Source organism: Sinocyclocheilus anshuiensis, unplaced genomic scaffold (genome assembly GCF_001515605.1).
Source record: "Sinocyclocheilus anshuiensis isolate Anshui unplaced genomic scaffold, SAMN03320099.WGS_v1.1 scaffold2749, whole genome shotgun sequence".
NCBI classification, from domain to species: domain Eukaryota; kingdom Metazoa; phylum Chordata; class Actinopteri; order Cypriniformes; family Cyprinidae; genus Sinocyclocheilus; species Sinocyclocheilus anshuiensis.
Window position 1 is genome coordinate 477370 of NW_015554047.1, and position 21348 is coordinate 498717.

A 21348-nucleotide genomic window follows, 5' to 3' on the forward strand; every position below is an offset into this window, starting at 1 on the left:
GTACACCTACAGTTCATTTCATGGTTGCTCAACAGTTGATTTCATGATCACAGATTTAGATCCATTCTCTTTCAGAGCATTCACAGTCAAACCACTAACACCCCTATCAGACCACAGTCAAATGACTGTTTACCTAAAGAGGACAACAAATACCAACATACATTCACAGCCCAGTAAGCTGTACAACATTAGAGAGAATTACAGATGGGCACAAAACAGCACAGAAAAATATGTGACCGCAACTGGCCATCCAAAAGTATGCCTACTTATAGACAATTTTCTAGGAAGAATTTATCCTCACAATGGCAGTGGAGAACATAAATTATATATTTAAATATTTGGCCAATTTATCTAACCTCACATCCTCTAAGAAAATCCATAAAACAACACAAGAAAATGAAAAATGGTTTGATTTAGGCTGTAAAACCATGAGGAAAAAATTAAGACAATTATCAAATCAAAAACACAGACAACCAAACAATGAAGATTTACGCCATCAATATTGTGAAGAACTTAAACAGTATAAAAGTACACTCAGAAAAAAGAAAGAACAGTACATCCAAAATCAACTAAAAGCTATTGAAGAATCCGTAAATTCTAACAATTTCTGGGACAACTGGAATTACTTGCATAAAAAACATCATGAACAAGCAGCCATACTAAACGGAGACACCTGGAAAAATCACTTTGAACAACTCTATAGTGAAATTACAATGAACCCAGAACAAACCCAAAAATATGAAAAAGTGATTCATATGGAACATACAATTGGTAAATATCAAAACCCATTAGACTACCCCATTACAGAAAATGAACTGATTGATAAAATCCAGGCCCTAAAAAACAAAAAAGCAAGTGGAGCAGATGGCATCCTCAATGAAATGCTCAAGAACACAGAGCACAAATTAAGATTGGCCCTACTAAAACTGTTCAACTTGGTTCTGAGTGTTGGTAATTTCCCTGAAACCTGGAATCAAGGAATCATAACGCCCATATTCAAGAGTGGAGACAAATCAGACCCCAACAACTACAGAGGCATCTGTGTAAGCAGTAATCTGGGGAAGCTGTTCTGCAATATCATCAACACAAGACTTGTACACTTCCTCACAGAGCACAATGTCCTCAGCAAAAGTCAGATTGGATTCTTACCAAATTATAGAACAACAGACCACATCTTCACCCTACACACCCTGATCGACAAATACGTTAACCAAAACAAAACCAACATTGTTGCTTGCTTTGTAGATTTCCAAAAGGCCTTTGATTCAATTTGGCATGAAGGTCTGTTGTCAAAAAGTGATGCGCCCACCCACACACACAAAAACACACACACACAACACCACACACACAAACAAAAACACACCACACCACACACACCACATTGAATTATAAATTGTTCGTAGAATTCTACGATTCTAAAATGTTAATTTGTTTTACTTTTTAAATGTATATACACATGCATGTTTTTGTTGCATATATATCTGTAAACGCTATGCTTTGGCAATACATTGTAACAATTGTCATGCCAATAAAGCACATATTGGACAGAGCGAGAGAGCAAGAGAGAGATCACAGTGGAGTCAGCTGTCTTAACCGTGGCTTGTGTACTGCAAACACATACCAGCTTCATCACTGTGTCTGTCACGCGACTCTGTTCCCCTTTCGGGCTCTGTCTTTACATTTATTTTGAAAGCTGACGCTCGCGATTATGGTAAGGGGCGTTACATTTCCGACGAGTGCTTGCGGTGTTCGGCCAATCACAATGCACTGGGTCAGCTGGCCAATCAGAGAAGACTGCGCTTGTCGGAAGGAGGGACTTTGTAGAAAACGAAGCGTTTGAGAGAGGCGGGGCATAGAGGACCTACAATAATGTACAGTATTTGAAAAATAATGTGTTTTTTAAACATTAGAGCATGTCAACATATTTTGTTACACCAAATACACAAAATAATGATCTTTAAAAAAAGCATCATATGACCCCTTTAAGAATCAATATTGGTTCATAAAAATGAAAATCTATTAAAATCGAGAAATCGTTTTTTTTTTTGTTTTGTTTTTAACCCAGCCCTAGTATGTTTAGTTGTTTACAGTGGCCTCCGCTGTCACTGCGGTGTGTTGAACATGAAAAGTGACGCAGTCTCTGTTTATCTGTTCTTATCATAAATAAATAAAAATGCATAAGCATATATGCTCGTCCTGTAGGCTCATTATTAAAAGTTAAAATGTGAACAAAACTACAAGCAGTTAAATGTGTTGTTATAAATAAAGTATGAAAATTAAAATGACGGATAATAATGGATTATGACGTAATGTTTACGACCTTGTGTGTCAGAATGACGGTCGATGCTAGAGTCTGGTGGAGTGTGATGTGTGTGTGTGCTGTGCTCCGCAGGTCTGTCCATACACACCTTCCACGGGAACTTCTTCGTGCGCTCCACAGATCTGCTGTCTCTGGCCAACGTGAACCCCGACGCCGGCTTCGCCGTGCAGATGAGCATCGAAGAGAACCTGCTGGACCTGCAGACTGTGTCCTTCCAGGCCGCGCTGCTCTACACCTCCAGCAAAGGTGCGCGCCACTCCTCAGGTCAGCTGACCGTCGTCATGTGACGCTCACGGTGCTCCTCTGTGCTGTTGCAGGAGAGCGGCGGATCCGTGTGCACACGCTGTGTTTGCCCGTGGTCACTTCTCTGTCGGACATCTTCGCTGGAGCCGATGTCCAGGCCATCACGGCTCTTCTGGCCAGCATGGGTACGGCTGCAGCTCTGCGCTGTGATGATTTCTGCTAACAGACCTTCAGGACACACTTAAAGGCCCAAAAACCTTCCTCCTCGCATGACGCAACCTCATACAGAACCAACAACGAATTAAGGACACACACACAGATAGATTATCAATAATATATAATAAACTATCAAGAAATATGATATGAAAAAATACAGTATAATTTAATAAACTAGCAATTGTGAATAAAATAGAAAGAAAATTATAAATATTTTATAAAATATAATGAAATATCAAGAAATATTTACATTTAGTCATTTAGCAGACGCTTTTATCCAAAGCGACTTACAAATGAGGACAATAAAAGCAGTCAAAACTAACAAAAGAGCAACAATATATAAGTGCAAATGACAAGTCTCGGTTAGCCTAACACAGTACACGTAGCAAGGTATATATATATATATATTATACACACACACATATACACACACACACACAAAGAAAAACAAGTAGATAGAATAGAAAAAAATAGAAAGCTAGTGTTTGTTTGTTTGTTTTTTTTTTATTTTTTTTTTTTAAATAAAGATAAATATAGATAAAGTAGAATTAAAATAGAATAGAAAGTGTTAGAGTTAGAGGGTCAAATAAAGGTGGAACCGATGTGTTTTTAGTCGTTTCTTGAAGATGGTTAAGGATTGAGTTGGGCAGGTCATTCCACCAGGAGGGAACAGTTAATGAAAAAATGGTTGATGTTAATGAAAAAATAATGGTTTAAGGTGCAAGAGGACACTGAGAACATTGCCATGGAAGATATATTGAACAAATGATGGAAGCTTTATGCTTTCAGTTCCACAAACCTAATGCTTTCACTTCTACATGCAGGTAAGGTGGTGTGGGTTTATAATGTGGACTATCTGGGATGATTTTGAAATGACTCTAAAATGGTTAAATGCTTTTCACTGAAATAATTAGCCTGATGAGATGTGTGCAAACCTTCAGAGGCCTTCCAGGACTTCCACATATCCTCCACTGTGATCAACAGATCTGCTCTATGGAAGCTGTTGTGTTTTCCTTTAGGGTCGTGGTACTTCAAGTCTTCCCTTAGAGGTAAGACTCAAACCACTGGCGTGCAGTTCCTGAGATGCCTAAATATGATATGAAAAACATTGAATACAATAAACTAGCAATAAACAAATAAAATGGAAAATAAATTATACATTATAATACAATAAATTCAAGAAATATATAAATAAAATAGAATAAATCTAGTAAATTATTAATAAATGTAATTAAAATAGAAAATAGAACAAATATATAATATAATTAACTTCCAAGAAGTACGATGTGAATAAAATAGAGTATAAATATAATAAATTAGCTGTAACAAGAATAAAATTGAAAATAATAGAATAAAATAGAAATATGTAAAATTGAATAAACTATTTTATTATAATAAAATAGAAATAATGTAATAAACGGTGTTAAAAATGGAAATCAAATATAATATAAACTATTAATAAACATAATCTTGATAAAATGGGAAATGGAGCATAAATAATATAATAAACTCAAACGTTATGCGAATACAACAGAAAATAGAAAGGAGAAAAGAATAGAGCAAAGATTTTTATAATGAATTATAAATACGGATTATTCTGTCCTCTTGAGTTTCTTTCTTCTGCAGATGCCAGAGATATTTAGAAGAATATAGAAGGCATTCATATAGAATTGAACTCAGATGAATATCAGATATTGATTGATGCTTATCCACTCTGAACTGTTTTATAATATCAGTTTGGCTTCTTCTATGGAGTCGAGTGTTTCGTAATGTGAAGCCATCAGACTCGGCGCTCATGTTCCAGATCTCAGGAGTAGCAGAGGTTTCTACATTCTGATATGAAGCGTTGTAATGGAGTGTTTGATGTGTGTTTGTTCTGATGTGTGTTTGTGATTCAGCTGTGGATCGCTGTGTGACGGCGAGTCTGAGTGATGCTCGTGACGCTCTGATCAACGCTGCGATCGACACGCTGGCGTCCTACCGCTCCTCAGTGCTGACCGTCCCTCAGCCTGGCCTGCTGACCCCCGCCTGCCTGCGCCTGCTCCCGCTCTACATCCTGGCCCTGCTCAAACACGTACGTCACACACGCACACTCCTCACCACTCGCTCACACACACGCACACTCCTCACCACGCGCTCGCACACACGGACACTCCTCCCCACACGCTCGCACACACACGCACACTCCTCGCCACACGCTCGCACACACGCACACTCCTCGCCACACGCTCGTACACACGCACACTCCTCACCACACGCTCGCACACACAGACACCCCTCACGCACACTTCTCGCCACTCGCTCACACACACGGACACTCGTCCCCTACACGCTCGCCACTCGCTCACACACATGCACACTCCTCGCCACACGCTCGCACACACGCACACTCCTCACCACACGCTCGCACACACAGACACTCCTCACGCACACTTCTCGCCACTCGCTCACACACACGGACACTCGTCCCCACACGCTCGCCACTCGCTCACACACATGCACACTCCTCGCCACACGCTCGCACACACGGACACTCCTCAGGCACACTTCTCGCCACACGCTCACACAGACGGACACTCCTCCCCACACGCTCGCACACACACGCACACTCCTCCCCACACGCTCGCAGACACGCACACTCCTCGCCACACGCTCACACACACGCACACTCCTCGCCACACGCTCACACACACGCATATGAAATTAAATTAAGGTCAAGGTCAAGTTTATTTATATAGCACCTTAAAAGCAACGAGTGCTGACCAAGGTGCTGCACAACCAAAAACATCAGAAAAATCAACTAACAAAAGCATTAAGACAATATAAAATTTGAAATCATTAAATAATACAATAAGTAATGCAAGACATCACCAAACAAAGAAACAAACAGAAAGTATTTTCAAGTTAAGCAAAAGCCTGAGAAAAAAAATATGTTTTAAGAGATGATTTAAAAGAAGATAACGTAGGGGATGATCTGATGGATAAAGGCAAAGAGTTCCAGAGTGTAGGACCAAGAACTGAAAAAGCTCTGTTCCCTTTATATTTTAAACGAGATATTGGGACAATCAATAACTTCTGAGAAGACGATCTAAGTGTTCTCACAGGAGAATAGAAATGGAGAAGATCTGAAATGTAAATTGGGGCAAGACCATGAAGTGCTTTAAAAACTAAAACCTTAAAATCAACTCTGAATTTAACAGGTAAGCAGTGAAGTGAAGCTAACACGGGGTAATATGCTCCCTCTTTTTTGTCCCTGTCAGAAAGCGAGCAGCAGCATTCTGTACCAATTGTAAACGTGATAGTGAAGACTGGTTAATTCCAGCATAAAGAGCGTTACAGTAATCCAGCCTTGTTGAAATGAATGCATGAATAACAACCTCTAAATCATTAAAACTGAGAAAACTTTTCAGCTTGCGAAGCCCTTTAAGCTGCAAAAAACTGGCTCTGACTACAGAGTTAATTTGTTTGTCAAATTTCAATTCAGGATCAAAAATAACTTCCAGATTTTTAAACTTTTCATGGATGTTTTCTTCAAAAGGGCCCAGAGTAGGTCTTAAATTATGTAAATGGTGAGAAGGGCCAAACAATATAACTTTCTAATCTTTTTTTGATTAAACTGTAGGAAATTATTTTCCATCCAATTCTTGATGTCTTCTAAACAAGCCAGCAAGGAAGACACTGAATCAGAACCTGATTTTAGAGGAAAATAAAGCTGAGTGTCGCCTGCGTAAATGTGGTATGAAACTTTGAGACTCAAATATAAAACGAAGAGGGAGCAAATACAGGGAGAATAAAATTGGACCCAAAATAGAGTCCTGGGGTACTCCACAAGTGATGGGAACTGAGCTTGATGAAAATTCACCAATTTCCACCGAAAAGCTCATATTTGTGAGATACGATGCAAACCAGTCTAATGCAGTACCACAAATGCCAACCTCAAGATTTAATCTTTTTAACAGTATGCGGTGATCTACTGTATCGAAAGCTGCGCTCAAGTCCAATAATAAGAGAATAGTACAGTTACCAGTGTCTGCAGATAACAAGAGATAATTTACTACTCTTAAAAGAGCTGACTCAGTACTATGTTTTGCTCTAAAATTAAGGACATGCATCAGAAAAATTAGGAATGTTGGACAATAAATATATAACCGGAATATAACAGCTTGACAGTAAACCGTTTTTGCAGTATTGTCTTATATTAATGTCCGTTAAACGAAGACTGTAAAGAAAAAACTTTTTTGATGTAAAAAAAAAAACACACACACTCACACACACTCACTCACACTCATGCACACGCACTCACACACACACACACATGCAGCCACGGTCTCCAAAAATGATTTAATTATGACAGACACTGCAATGCATGTTTATAGTGTGTTCCAGGGGATTAAAACATACAATATATATTTCAGACCTAGTGGAGCAATAGTAACTAATAATAGTAATAGTAAATGTGTAAAGTTGCGTAAGCTCATTCTAACTTGGTGTCATATCCATATAAATCATTATTATGGTTTCTATGGCTAGGACCTGCAGTTCCTAAAAGGAATTGAGTTTACTACTAGACTAAAAACAGTTAAAGTTAGGTTACGTCCCACTTCAAAACACACAATATTGTTACACTTTTGTGAATAATCACCTGTCAGGGTCTTCGGGAAAACGATGAAAGGCAAGATTTTTACTGTCACACTGATAGTTTTTGTTGTTATTCTGTCGGTTTCTGTGTATCTGTGCTTCCTCCTCCTCAGAAAGCCTTCCGGACGAGCGGCGGCCGGCTGGACGAGCGTGTGTTTGCCATGTTTCAGCTCAAGCAGCAGCCGCTGGCCTTCCTCCTGATGATGGTGCATCCGGACCTGTACCGCGTCGACCAGCTCACAGACGAGGTCAGGCTTTCATCACAGATACATGACGCTCAATAACACCTTACAAACATGTAGGGCTGGGTTTTGAAAACCCGTTCCGTTTTAGAACTGATTCCAAATTCCCAAGAACTGGGTGTTTGATGAGACGCAGGCATTTCCATTCTGCTTAATGATTCCAGCGTTCGCATTTTAATGTGATTTAAAATGATTTAAGTGCAGGAACGGAAAGAATTTGTGCCTTGTTTGCTGAAGCGCGAGCACAGAGAACATCGGTCCCGATCTGTGTCCGTTCTCTAACCGTTCTGTGTATTTCACTGCAGAAAACTACGTCAGTATATCATCATAAACACAGCCGTTTTTATCTGAAGTGAAAGTAAAGATGAGAAAGAAAACGCTCGTGGTACAGTATTTTTAGATCTGCGTGCGTTCAGTGTTAAAGAGACAGCAGTCTAATAAACGCGCTTCCTGTCATTAATCAAAGAACAAAAGAAAATCATTCACTGATCTTGACTGAATATCTCTAATAACTTTAATTAATAATCTATATTTTATTTATGAAAAGAAATCTACGCAGTGTTTTTAAACTTTTAATTATTTTCTGTACCTGTAATTTAGTTCAGTTGTATTTAATTTATGCTATTGCTAATTGATTTGTTTGTTCCTATTTTATTACTGACTGTTAACTTGTCTTTAACACTTTAATATTTGAAATTTATATGTCTAGCTGTTTTTACTGTGGTATTTTTGTTAAAAGCATTGATTTTTGCTTATGTTATTCAGCTGCAACAGAATGATTTTTAAAGACACAGAATAAATGTTTGACATCTAAGTGTTTGACTTCATTTTTTTTTATATTGGATTTTTTAAATCTTATTGGTATCGAAACTAGGAATTGATAAGAATCGGAATAAATAAGCAGAATCGGAATTGATCAAATTCAAACGATACCCAACCCTACATGTTCTTAATATCAAATATAGATCCAACCATATGAGTCCAGTGTCTTTACAGCATTAAATTGTGCTGGTTTAAGTTCTCTTAGGAAATTATATAGGGCCCATTGAAATCCATTTATTTATTTATTAATTTCCCACCAAATTCCATTTTATTTTATTTTTTCAAAATTAATTTTTTTCCATTTTAATTTTCTGGATTCCTTTTTTCCGTTTTTATTTTTTAGACTCCATTTTAATGGTTAAATTAAAGTTTATTAATCAAAAAGCATGTCTTGAAATCATGAAGCTTATAGAGTTTAACAGCAATTTATTAAAAGCTTAACAAAAGTTACATTTTTTAGTGCCCTATAAAATACATTTTATTTTATTTTTTTCTAGTAATCAAATGAAGGCATACAACAATAATTAAATTTTTTTGTAATTTCAATGGAAATTAAACCCTTGGGTTACCAAAATAAACAAATCCATCATTAAGAGGTTTTATGCAGTACCACAAATGCCAACCTCAAGATTTAATCTTTTTAACAGTATGCGGTGATCTACTGTATCGAAAGCTGCGCTCAAGTCCAATAATAAGAGAATAGTACAGTTACCAGTGTCTTCTGCAGATAACAAGAGATCATTTACTACTCTTAAAAGAGCTGACTCAGTACTATGTTTTGCTCTAAAATTAAGGACATGCATCAGAAAAATTAGGAATGTTGGACAATAAATATATAACCGGAATATAACAGCTTGACAGTAAACCGTTTTTGCAGTATTGTCTTATATTAATGTCCGTTAAACGAAGACTGTAAAGAAAAAACTTTTTTGATGTAAAAAAAAAAACACACACACTCACACACACTCACTCACACTCATGCACACGCACTCACACACACACACACATGCAGCCACGGTCTCCAAAAATGATTTAATTATGACAGACACTGCAATGCATGTTTATAGTGTGTTCCAGGGGATTAAAACATACAATATATATTTCAGACCTAGTGGAGCAATAGTAACTAATAATAGTAATAGTAAATGTGTAAAGTTGCGTAAGCTCATTCTAACTTGGTGTCATATCCATATAAATCATTATTATGGTTTCTATGGCTAGGACCTGCAGTTCCTAAAAGGAATTGAGTTTACTACTAGACTAAAAACAGTTAAAGTTAGGTTACGTCCCACTTCAAAACACACAATATTGTTACACTTTTGTGAATAATCACCTGTCAGGGTCTTCGGGAAAACGATGAAAGGCAAGATTTTTACTGTCACACTGATAGTTTTTGTTGTTATTCTGTCGGTTTCTGTGTATCTGTGCTTCCTCCTCCTCAGAAAGCCTTCCGGACGAGCGGCGGCCGGCTGGACGAGCGTGTGTTTGCCATGTTTCAGCTCAAGCAGCAGCCGCTGGCCTTCCTCCTGATGATGGTGCATCCGGACCTGTACCGCGTCGACCAGCTCACAGACGAGGTCAGGCTTTCATCACAGATACATGACGCTCAATAACACCTTACAAACATGTAGGGCTGGGTTTTGAAAACCCGTTCCGTTTTAGAACTGATTCCAAATTCCCAAGAACTGGGTGTTTGATGAGACGCAGGCATTTCCATTCTGCTTAATGATTCCAGCGTTCGCATTTTAATGTGATTTAAAATGATTTAAGTGCAGGAACGGAAAGAATTTGTGCCTTGTTTGCTGAAGCGCGAGCACAGAGAACATCGGTCCCGATCTGTGTCCGTTCTCTAACCGTTCTGTGTATTTCACTGCAGAAAACTACGTCAGTATATCATCATAAACACAGCCGTTTTTATCTGAAGTGAAAGTAAAGATGAGAAAGAAAACGCTCGTGGTACAGTATTTTTAGATCTGCGTGCGTTCAGTGTTAAAGAGACAGCAGTCTAATAAACGCGCTTCCTGTCATTAATCAAAGAACAAAAGAAAATCATTCACTGATCTTGACTGAATATCTCTAATAACTTTAATTAATAATCTATATTTTATTTATGAAAAGAAATCTACGCAGTGTTTTTAAACTTTTAATTATTTTCTGTACCTGTAATTTAGTTCAGTTGTATTTAATTTATGCTATTGCTAATTGATTTGTTTGTTCCTATTTTATTACTGACTGTTAACTTGTCTTTAACACTTTAATATTTGAAATTTATATGTCTAGCTGTTTTTACTGTGGTATTTTTGTTAAAAGCATTGATTTTTGCTTATGTTATTCAGCTGCAACAGAATGATTTTTAAAGACACAGAATAAATGTTTGACATCTAAGTGTTTGACTTCATTTTTTTTTATATTGGATTTTTTAAATCTTATTGGTATCGAAACTAGGAATTGATAAGAATCGGAATAAATAAGCAGAATCGGAATTGATCAAATTCAAACGATACCCAACCCTACATGTTCTTAATATCAAATATAGATCCAACCATATGAGTCCAGTGTCTTTACAGCATTAAATTGTGCTGGTTTAAGTTCTCTTAGGAAATTATATAGGGCCCATTGAAATCCATTTATTTATTTATTAATTTCCCACCAAATTCCATTTTATTTTATTTTTTCAAAATTAATTTTTTTCCATTTTAATTTTCTGGATTCCTTTTTTCCGTTTTTATTTTTTAGACTCCATTTTAATGGTTAAATTAAAGTTTATTAATCAAAAAGCATGTCTTGAAATCATGAAGCTTATAGAGTTTAACAGCAATTTATTAAAAGCTTAACAAAAGTTACATTTTTTAGTGCCCTATAAAATACATTTTATTTTATTTTTTTCTAGTAATCAAATGAAGGCATACAACAATAATTAAATTTTTTTGTAATTTCAATGGAAATTAAACCCTTGGGTTACCAAAATAAACAAATCCATCATTAAGAGGTTTTTAACTAAAAGGCCATAATCCATAATAATGCTTCCTCCAGTGAAAAAGTGTTCTGGTCTGAATCAGGAGAGAAATCTGCACAGATCAAGCAGCGTTTAAACAGCTCTAAACACATATGTGGCTGGATTTTGATGTGAGAGACAACAGCAGATGCACTTTTTCACTGGAGGAAGCGTTATTATGGATTATGGACTGTTTAGTGACTGTTTAAGGACAGCTTTTCACTTCTCAAGACGTACGATGGCAGAGATCATCATCGTGAGCTGATCAGCGGTGGGTTTGTGTGAGCGTATGTACCGATGCTTTAGTTTGAAACTGATGTGAGGTTTGTCTCTTGCTATCAGGGGGCTCTGAACATCAACGATCGCACGATTCCTCAGCCCAGAGCTCTTCAGCTGTCTGTGGAGAAGCTGAGCAGAGATGCTGCGTTCCTCATGGACTGCGGCACCGTAAGTACACGCACTCACACGCACACTCACACTCACACGCACTCACACGCACACTCACACGCACTCACACGCACACTTACACGCGCACTCACACGCACTCACACGCGCACTCACGCGCGCACTCACGCGCGCACTCACGCGCGCACTCACGCGCGCACTCACGCGCGCACTCACGCGCGCACTCACGCGCGCACTCACGCGCGCACTCACGCGCGCACTCACGCGCGCACTCACGCGCGCACTCACGCGCGCACTCACGCGCGCACTCACGCGCGCACTCACGCGCGCACTCACGCGCGCACTCACGCGCACTCACACGCGCTCACACGCACACTCACACACACTCACTCACTCACACACACACTCTCACTCACTCACTCACTCAGAGACACACACACACACTCACTCAGAGACACACACTCACACACACACACACTCTCTCACACGCGCACACTCACACACACCCTCACTCACACACTCACTCACACCACACACACACACACTCACTCACTCACACACACACTCTCCCTCACTCACCCTCACACACACACACACTCTCACTCACTCACTCAGAGACACACACACGCACTCTCACTCACACGCACTCTCACTCACACGCACTCTCACTCACACGCGCACACACACACACACTCACTCACACACACACACTTCATCTGTCACTTCAGTGTTAATGAAAGTAAGGCAGAATCTGGCTGGTTATTATCACTTATACTACGGGGCCGTTGAATGCTTGAATCTGATTGGCTGATGAACGTTCTAAGGTGTGCAATTCTTTTCAGGGAAATTATTTTCTTGACCGCATTACATGACCATATCACTTCACCAAATTATTTGAGTTATTTCAAAGGTCCTCGCAGCCTACAACAGCAAAAGAACCAAAACCCACAACGACACTGGCCAAACAAATAAATACAGTAAACAATTAGAATAAAAACGATAGATAATTTCCATGTGTTTTTGCCACAAAATTACGTTTCATTACATACGGAAAGCACTTACTCTATCTCTCCCGCTCTCTCCCTCACAGACGCAAACACAGTTTGCACACACGCTAACATACGCACTAATGTTGTTAGCGCTACTCTGACGATTTTATCAGTATAGTTTAACAACTTAAAAATGACATGACTTCTCACATGCGAAGTAACAACGGCACTGTTCTTGCAGAAAATTAACTTAGTTTCACTATTACTAGAGACATTGCTGTCAAACACTGTTGAGAGACACACAGGCTCAGAGAGATACATCATCTCTCTCTCTAATAACTTAGTTATTAGCTGCATTAGTCTGCTATCAACGGCTCAAGCCTCGGTTACTAGGTCTAAAGTGACGTGGAATTAGCAACAGAGGCGTTGGATGAGATGCGTAATAAATTAATCCTACTCACAATAGTGTTTTAAGAATGAAAACCAGACAAATGCCTTGAAATATATAATCTGATCGATGTCTTGATGTGTGGTAACCGTAGTATAAGCAGAATAATTGACTTCGGTCCGTTGAATTATTAGAAAATAATGCACACCCGAGGTGTAACTGTAACTTCGCTTCACATCGTGACCGTCATCACTTATTCCTTACAGAATGAGTCTGTCATGATCAGGACATGAGAACAGCTGATGAGCTACACATCTTACTGACTCACTAATGAAGCTTCTGCGAATAAAACAAGCTTTGAGCCTGGACAAAAAAACAAGTTCTAACAAGATGAACATTTAAGGATAATGTGTACAGCACTTATGCAGCTTTTCACAAGCATCATAATTACATGGACATGAACGATGTGTTGTTGTGTGACCGCTTCTCCTCAGGTCATGTATCTGTGGGTGGGAAGAAACTGCAGCCCGGTGTTCCTCACACAAGTGCTGGGAACGGACAGTTATGCTGACGTTCCTCTCAACATGGTAAACTCAGTCACAAACACTGCATTATTCACTTACCTTACAAAACAATGCCGCTTTTCTACTAACAACTCACTTTGTCCAGCAAGTGTTTTTTTATGTTTTTGCATATATCTCTATCACTTACGAATGATTGCAAATGCTGCTGTTCATCACTGCTAGACCTCATTAGAAATTATTTCATTAAACCTCATAAAAAATTATTTATTGGTTTTATTAGTGGTATTTTATGTAAATAAATGCTGTTTAATGTTATCGCCCTTAATGAGGTTGTTTTGTGCCAGATAATATTGCTCTGATGCAGGCCATTTTAATCAAAGATGTTGTTTGTCCCTCAATGGCTTCAGTAAATTGAACATGTCAGTAGCTCAGAGTTCAGCTGACTGATTTTTCAGCAGCAGTATGTGCTGCAGGGTTCCTATGAGTTTGTAAAACTATGAAATTTGATTCGAGTACTTTCCAGGTCTGGAAAAGCATGGAAAAAAAGAAAGCGTAGTATGAAAAAAATATTTGCATTTCCAGTCTTTTTCCCCTATTTAGTTTTCTATAATAGAAAATTTAGAATTTAATGAAAATAAATGTATCATACAAGAAGTGTTTTCATAGCAGCTGTTTAATGATTCTTTAGCGACTGAATGAAATGCAGGTTATAGGTATTTTTCTTCTCACGATGTTCTTAGCACCATATTACAAAGTCTCTAAACGGATTTGTGCAAAAATCTCTGTTTGTGCACGAGAAACCATTAAACTTAGCAAATAGGATGAAGCTGACGGAGTCACATATTGCGCCATCAGCCCATTTCACGGTGTGGTTTCTTGGCCACCACACAGTATGAGTTAAAGTAGACTTAAGGCCTTGAATTAAGACATACTGCCCTAAAGAGAGCCAAATTTTGAACACTTTTTTTTACAGTACCAGTCTGTTTTATAGACCTTTGAACTTGGCAAATAGGGCAATGCACAAAGCCGTATTATGCCATCAACCCATTTCGTGTCATGGTTTCTCCACTGTGTGTTAAAGTGGACATTAAGCCTTGATATTAGAGGAACTCCCCTAAGGAAAGCCATGAGAAAATCAATGAATAAACCCCTGAGAAAATAAAAATATTTACAGATGACCATACTATATACCAAATATAAATCTTAAAATAATGCTCCTTTTATGTTAAATATGGTTTGAAGATCTACCGAGAGGTTTGGAAATATGAAAAAAGTATGGATTTTGAAATGGGAAATGTGTAGGAACCCTGGAGCTGACCTCATCAACAGCAGTATGTAGATATTAGCAATAATACAGAGTGATTGGTCAAGCTGGTTTAAACGAGCAGAAGTGAATCGGCTGAGATCTGGAGTGTAACATGTGGTTTCTCCTCTCAGATCCAGCTTCCAGAGCTGGACACGGTCCAATCTTCACGACTGCGAGCGTTCGTCGACTGGCTGAGAGAACGCCGGCCGTTCCACGCCGTCCTGCACGTCATCAGGTCAGAGATAATCAACACAGTGCATGTTCTCCTCCAGACAGCGAGCAGAGATGAATCCCTCTCAGTCTGACCTTGTTCACCTGTTAATGTCAATATCAAATGCAAAATACCTGTCATGGAGAAATATGACACTCAAACCGCCAGTAGGTGGCGGCAGATCCCTGTCGTTATGAGTGATTCATTTCATGATTCTGTCAGTGATTCATTCAAAGCAACTGATTCATTTAGAAACAAAGCAAGTGACTGTCTTTATTAAGGCTGCCCCCTAATAGTCGACTAACCGTTAGTCGACCAGAATTTTATTAGTCGCAGAAAAAAATAATAAAAATCCACATTGGCAAAGTGACACAGATTGTTAATGGCTAGTCTATGTGGTAGGCTAGTACAGTACTCAGGCAGGACATCCAAACACTCGCCTATCATACATTGACCTCAAATATGACTTATCTGAAATATGTAAGTATTAGCAACTTTACATGACCGCTCAATCTAATGTTAACCCAGAGAAATGTGCACTGTTCAAGCGTCTGTGTGGAGTGAGAAGCTGAACTGTAGATCACTGCAGGACAGATGGAGGCGCCGGTGCGCTCACATGCTCTTAAAATACTCCCTCATTTGTGCTTATACAGATAAGAGTAATACATCTTTCAAATCTGTAAAGACACTACGTTTATTTGTGTGCACTCACAATAAACCCAAAACGTTGCGCTTTTGTAAAATAATGAAAGCAAACAGGATGTGCTTTCTGCTGTCTCGGTCTCTGTGAACTGTGTATGCTTGCCTTAGAGACATAAAAAAATATATCTATAGAGAGTTAAATGTGTTCTTTCAAATAAACCAATTCAAATGGAAAACAAATATTCTCAGATTATGTAATCCGTATGAAACAAGCATACAGGTGCATCACTACTGCGGAGATGACGAGTCAGTGTCGCCGGCTTCATCTCTTAAATCAAGAACAAAGAAAGCAGCAGTTTATCAATGAATTATTAAAATGTTAATGCAGCCTCCTTACTGTTTTTCCCTGACACATACATAATCATTACTTCTTCCAGTGCGTTTGAGTGCTCATCATGCTATGTACTGTAGGCAATTAAAGGCTCATTATTATGATTTAAATGATTTATTCATAAATGTGCGATTAGTCGACTAATGCTTAAAATTAACGACTAGTCGACCAGACAAATCTTTAGTCGAGGGCAGCCCTAGTCTTTATGAATGAGTCACTGAAACATTGTCTCAAGATATTCATTCAAAAACAGATTCACTCCAGATCGAAACACCGCTGTGTTGTTCTGAGATGCACAAATATTTTTTTTTTCTTTCATTACTTGAATTATCAACTCATTTTAACTGCATTCTAATAGACTTCATCATGCAGTCCAATGCTTTTGGACTCTCAAGACGTGTTTTCATTTGTTTTTTGCAAAGTGAGTGACATACTCAATAATGTCAGCTCACATATAATGATGTAATGATATTATCCTAGACTATAAATATCACACACCCCTATACCTTACATGATTTCTTTTAATGGAAGGTTTTGAGAAATCTATTCTAATTAATTGGATAACTATATGACTGAGTTTTGCTGATGATCCAGAGCTGTTTTTCTGTCTGAATGACTGAAGAGAGTCTGACGCTCCTCTGTTGATTTCAGAGACGAGTCTCCGCTCAAGGCTGAGTTCATGCAGAACATGATCGAGGATCTCAGTGAATCCGCTCTCTCCTACTACGAGTTCCTCCTGCACCTGCAGCAGCAGATCTCCAAGTGATCCCACAATGCCCGGCTGGAGCCAGACGCAGACCTGCTGTCAATAAAGTCCCGTCTGTGTCACACTACAGCTGTTTGTGAGGAGTGATGCTTGAGTCTGTAGCGCAGACACACGGGTGACATCACATGAGCGCAGATCCTTTCTAATTTATCGCCTTTTACTAAAAAACTAAAATGTAGGAAAATGGTTTCTTATGAATTTCTTACGACCTTTATAAGAAGTGCTATTCAGAGTTAGCGCTTTATAATTAGTGTGGTTATTGTCACAGGTTTATCTGTTCGATCTTCAGGTTTGTCTGTATTCATCAGTCATTGTTTTAATTGATGAGGAAGGCAATGCAGTTGAATTCAATATCTGCCTTAAGTGGGACTCAAGCAAATGTTCTCTGAGAAGAAATGCTTTGTAAGGATGTGACGTTTAACACGGGCAAATTCAGACACTCGACCCTGTGATCTTTACACATTATAAACCTATATTATTTTCAAAAGATTGTTAATTTTAGTAAAAACATTATTCAGATGATGCGAGATGATAAAACAAACTGCTTGGGACTTTAATATTATGTTCCATGAAGAGAGATTTTTAAGAACTGGCTAAATCTATGAAAGCTTTAGGTGAAGTGATCAGCTACAGAGACATGTAGGAAACTATGTGCTTAAAGCTTGAAATATAATCCAAAATACAGAATAAATACAGAGATTTCTCTGCCACTAATAGAGATTTATATTAAATGGCTGGTTGTGAATGGAGAACTGATGAAAGGAGGAGTGAGTGACACAATAATCTGAGCAATCTTCAGTCTTGATTCTGTTCGCAGAAGTTTCTTGCATAATCAAATCCAACATTCAGAGGGATATTTTTTTATATTTAAAAAAATCCTTGTTTCCTCTGCGGTTGTTCAGCTCATTTTAGCACACATGACTGTGTTTTTGAGAAATAATTTGTAAATTCTCTGCAATTTTGTACATGTGAACTTTATAAATTAATGATTATTCATTAAAGAGGAAATGTCGTGTGAGCTCTCCTGAATATCTCCACTTTTTCCACAGTTACTTTGGCGTTTATGCGCTCATGTTCTCTCATTCAGTGCTGAACTAGACCGGACCAGACCAACAACATCAGCAAACATGTTATTCCCCTCCATAATGACTCGATAAAGAGCAGCTTTATTGAAGCGTTGGGTGTTTGCATGAGTGTTAATAAAGACTGGGTTTCAGGATTTATTGCTGCTGCTCTCTACAGCCGCCCATTCAAACAGATGAGTTTGGAATTTAACTTCAAAAAGACAAAAAGATCTTTCTTACATTTGTAACTTGTAAATACTGTTTTGAAGCCAGAATGTAATTTAGCCTACATACTGGGGCAGAAGCAGTGAGTCTTTGTGCAGGCAGTTGGAGAATCAGTCTGAAATTTTACAAAATGTTAATTATTCAACAGCTATTTTTCTTTGAAACACAAGAGTGTTCTCAAAGACTAATGTACTGTTTTATAAACATGAAAATGCAGGGCAATCTCCAGCAGTCGAGTTCAGTTGCAATACGCCCCCTTCCGCGTATTCCTCAGAAGCCTGATTCCATTACACCAGCCCCATTTGGCTGACAGACATGACGTGTCAGGGAGACGCACAACGTTCTTTTTCAAGCATACATTTCGGTGTCTCATTATGGGATATCCTAACTCCTGTATTGCCAGATAGCTTGTCTCAAAGTCGCTTCACAGATATCCTGTATCTTGACCCCTTTAAAGAGAGCCCACGACATTGACATTCCCCTCGTTGAGTGAGCATGTAAACAGGGTGGAGGTGTAAGACCAAGAGAAATTGCCTCCACCTTAAACAGGGTGGAGGTGTAAGACCAAGAGAAATTGCCTCCACCTTAAACAGGGTGGAGGTGTAAGACCAAGAGAAATTGCCTCCACCTTAAACAGGGTGGAGGCGTAAGACCTAGAGAAATTGCCTCCACCATCCAGTGGGATGAACGCTGTTAAGTGCAATACATGCCCAAAACACAAACAGCTGATCACTCTCTCTCAACCCTTTAGTTCTGTGTCAAATCGTAAAGCATGCTCTGGGCATAATGCATTCAGCCTTTGCTGTTCTGCTGAAGCAAAGGGCGGTGGATAAAAGGCTCTTAACTCGAGGAATAATATAATTAACCACTTTGAGCATAAATGCAGTGTTTGGTTTCAAAAGTAACAAGCACCAGAACCAAGAGCCATTCAGAAAAATAAGAAAATGCTTCAATCAATGTTATAAAAACGGCCAGCATTTCCAGGTAGTTTAAGTGTCAGTGGATCAGATGGTGAACCCATCTTCCGTTCACTGTCCTGCCCTTGTGAATGCCCCTCTAGTTGGACAGCGATTATGACTTTCCTGGCCTGGACAACGCCCATGGTATCCCTTGCACCAGAAACGACAGGCGCCGCCAATGACGCAGTGCCAAGACTGCCATCAGACTGGTCTAGTCTCAAATAGGCTGCCTAACATTGGAACTTTCTCATAAATAGTCTGCCTAAGGGAATGACTATTAGAGCTGAGGCCATCTGACCTAATAGTCTGAGGCATGTGCGAAGAGACTGTTTCCCCTCTGAAATTCGGCCAGGCATTGAGTACATTTTATCACGCTTTCCTCTGATAGTCACACTCTGAATGTCACCGAATCCAGTGACCAGCCCAGATATATTATTGACTGCTTGGGAACTAACACAGTCTTTTCTGTGTTTAATTTTAAGCCCAGTCTCTGTAGATCGGGGGTTACCAAACTTGTTCCTGGAGGGCGGGTGTCCTGCAGAGTTTAGCTCCAACCCTAATCAAACACACCTGAACTAGCTAATCAAGGTCTTGCTAGGTATACTTGAAACTTCGGCCCTGTCCCAAATGGAACACTTCATGTGCACTTTCGGTCTTGCAGACTTACAATGGCCGCTGTGTGCGCGTGTCCGTTAAGTCCACGAGACCGTAGGGTGTCCCATTCGTCATTTTAGCACTCAGAAGTGTGCTCGCGAGCACCCCCTTTGCGGCCGCTATGCGCACTTCTGCCGAGCCCGCACTGGGGCGAGCTCCGCAGCAGACTTCTACCCGACAGTCAAAGCGCCATTACGTCACGAAAGTGCAGACTCAGAGGAAGACTGCGAGGGTTTAGGGTGCGATTTGGGACTGGGCCTTCCAGGCAGGTGTGTTGAGGCAAGTTGAAGCTAAACTCTGCAGGACAGTGGCCCTCCAGGACCGAGTCTGGTGACCCCTGCTGTAGATGTTCTAGGAGCATGGCTGTGTGTTCTCTCGCTTTGTGCTCCGATTGATCTTTATTTGATTGTTGTCATTTTAAAAAGATTTTGATTTTACGTTTTTATGATTTAATTATTAGCTTTTCATTAAACTCACAAACCCCAGTTCCTTCATGAACTCCAGTTTGGGAAACTTTGATATAATGTAATGTTTAATGCACTTCAAAAGCAACATATTTATACAATTTCATTATCTCTGTATTATTATCAATGTTTATATCAATATGGTACAAGATTGTCCTATTTAAATTAATGTGATAAATGAGCCAAAAGTAGTCTGATTATGTAATGGATTACGTTACTAACTACTGCCATTTTTGTCATGTAATTTGTAATCAGTAACGGACTACAATTTTGAAGTAATCTGCCCAGCACCACACACACACACACACACACACACAGACACACGCACACACACTCACATGAACACTCAAACACTCACACTCACACACTCGAGCGAGGAAGCGCGGCGCAGAGACGCGCGGAGATCCGCAGGAGGAAGTTACTGCTGAACTCCGAGCAGCGAGCAGCGAAGATCGTGGGCTTCAGCCAGAGCGACGCGGACAGCGGTGAGTCTCGTGACGCGATTAACCTAACCCTAACCCTAACGCGGAGGAAAGCAGCGGACTCCGCTCTGATTGAGATTCACAGCTGCATGAACAAACAGCGTCCCTCATATGATTCATATCATGTACAGTGGCCCCAAAACCGACTACACCTGATGGTACAGAATCACGTGATCAATCACCATGCACTTACATTAGATTCGTCACATAGAAATACTGCATCTGTATTCTAATGTAATGTTTCTTAGTGTACCTATTACAGTGTTCCAAACTGTTTTATCCCAGAGTAAAATGAGTTTGTTTGTTCATCAGGTTTGGAGAAGCGTAGCATTGCATCAGTGTCTCAGCAATGGATGCTCTGCAGTGAATGGGTGCCGTCAGAATGAGAGTCCAAACAGCTGA

General features: G+C 39.4%; 1 protein-coding gene across 1 annotated transcript in view; it reads left to right on the forward strand.

The window, feature by feature from the left end:
- Positions 1-17975, forward strand: part of LOC107668452 (protein transport protein Sec24A-like) — a 29844-nt gene extending 11869 nt beyond the window's left edge. Inside the window, exons 12-19 of the mRNA XM_016460322.1 lie at positions 2393-2566; positions 2638-2748; positions 4678-4853; positions 7531-7665; positions 11819-11923; positions 13753-13845; positions 15220-15323; positions 16984-17975. Of these exons, the coding sequence (XP_016315808.1) occupies positions 2393-2566; positions 2638-2748; positions 4678-4853; positions 7531-7665; positions 11819-11923; positions 13753-13845; positions 15220-15323; positions 16984-17098 (1013 nt within the window). The 3' untranslated portion in view covers positions 17099-17975. The remainder of the gene's footprint in view (positions 1-2392; positions 2567-2637; positions 2749-4677; positions 4854-7530; positions 7666-11818; positions 11924-13752; positions 13846-15219; positions 15324-16983) is intronic.
- The last annotated feature ends 3373 nt before the right edge of the window (positions 17976-21348 follow it).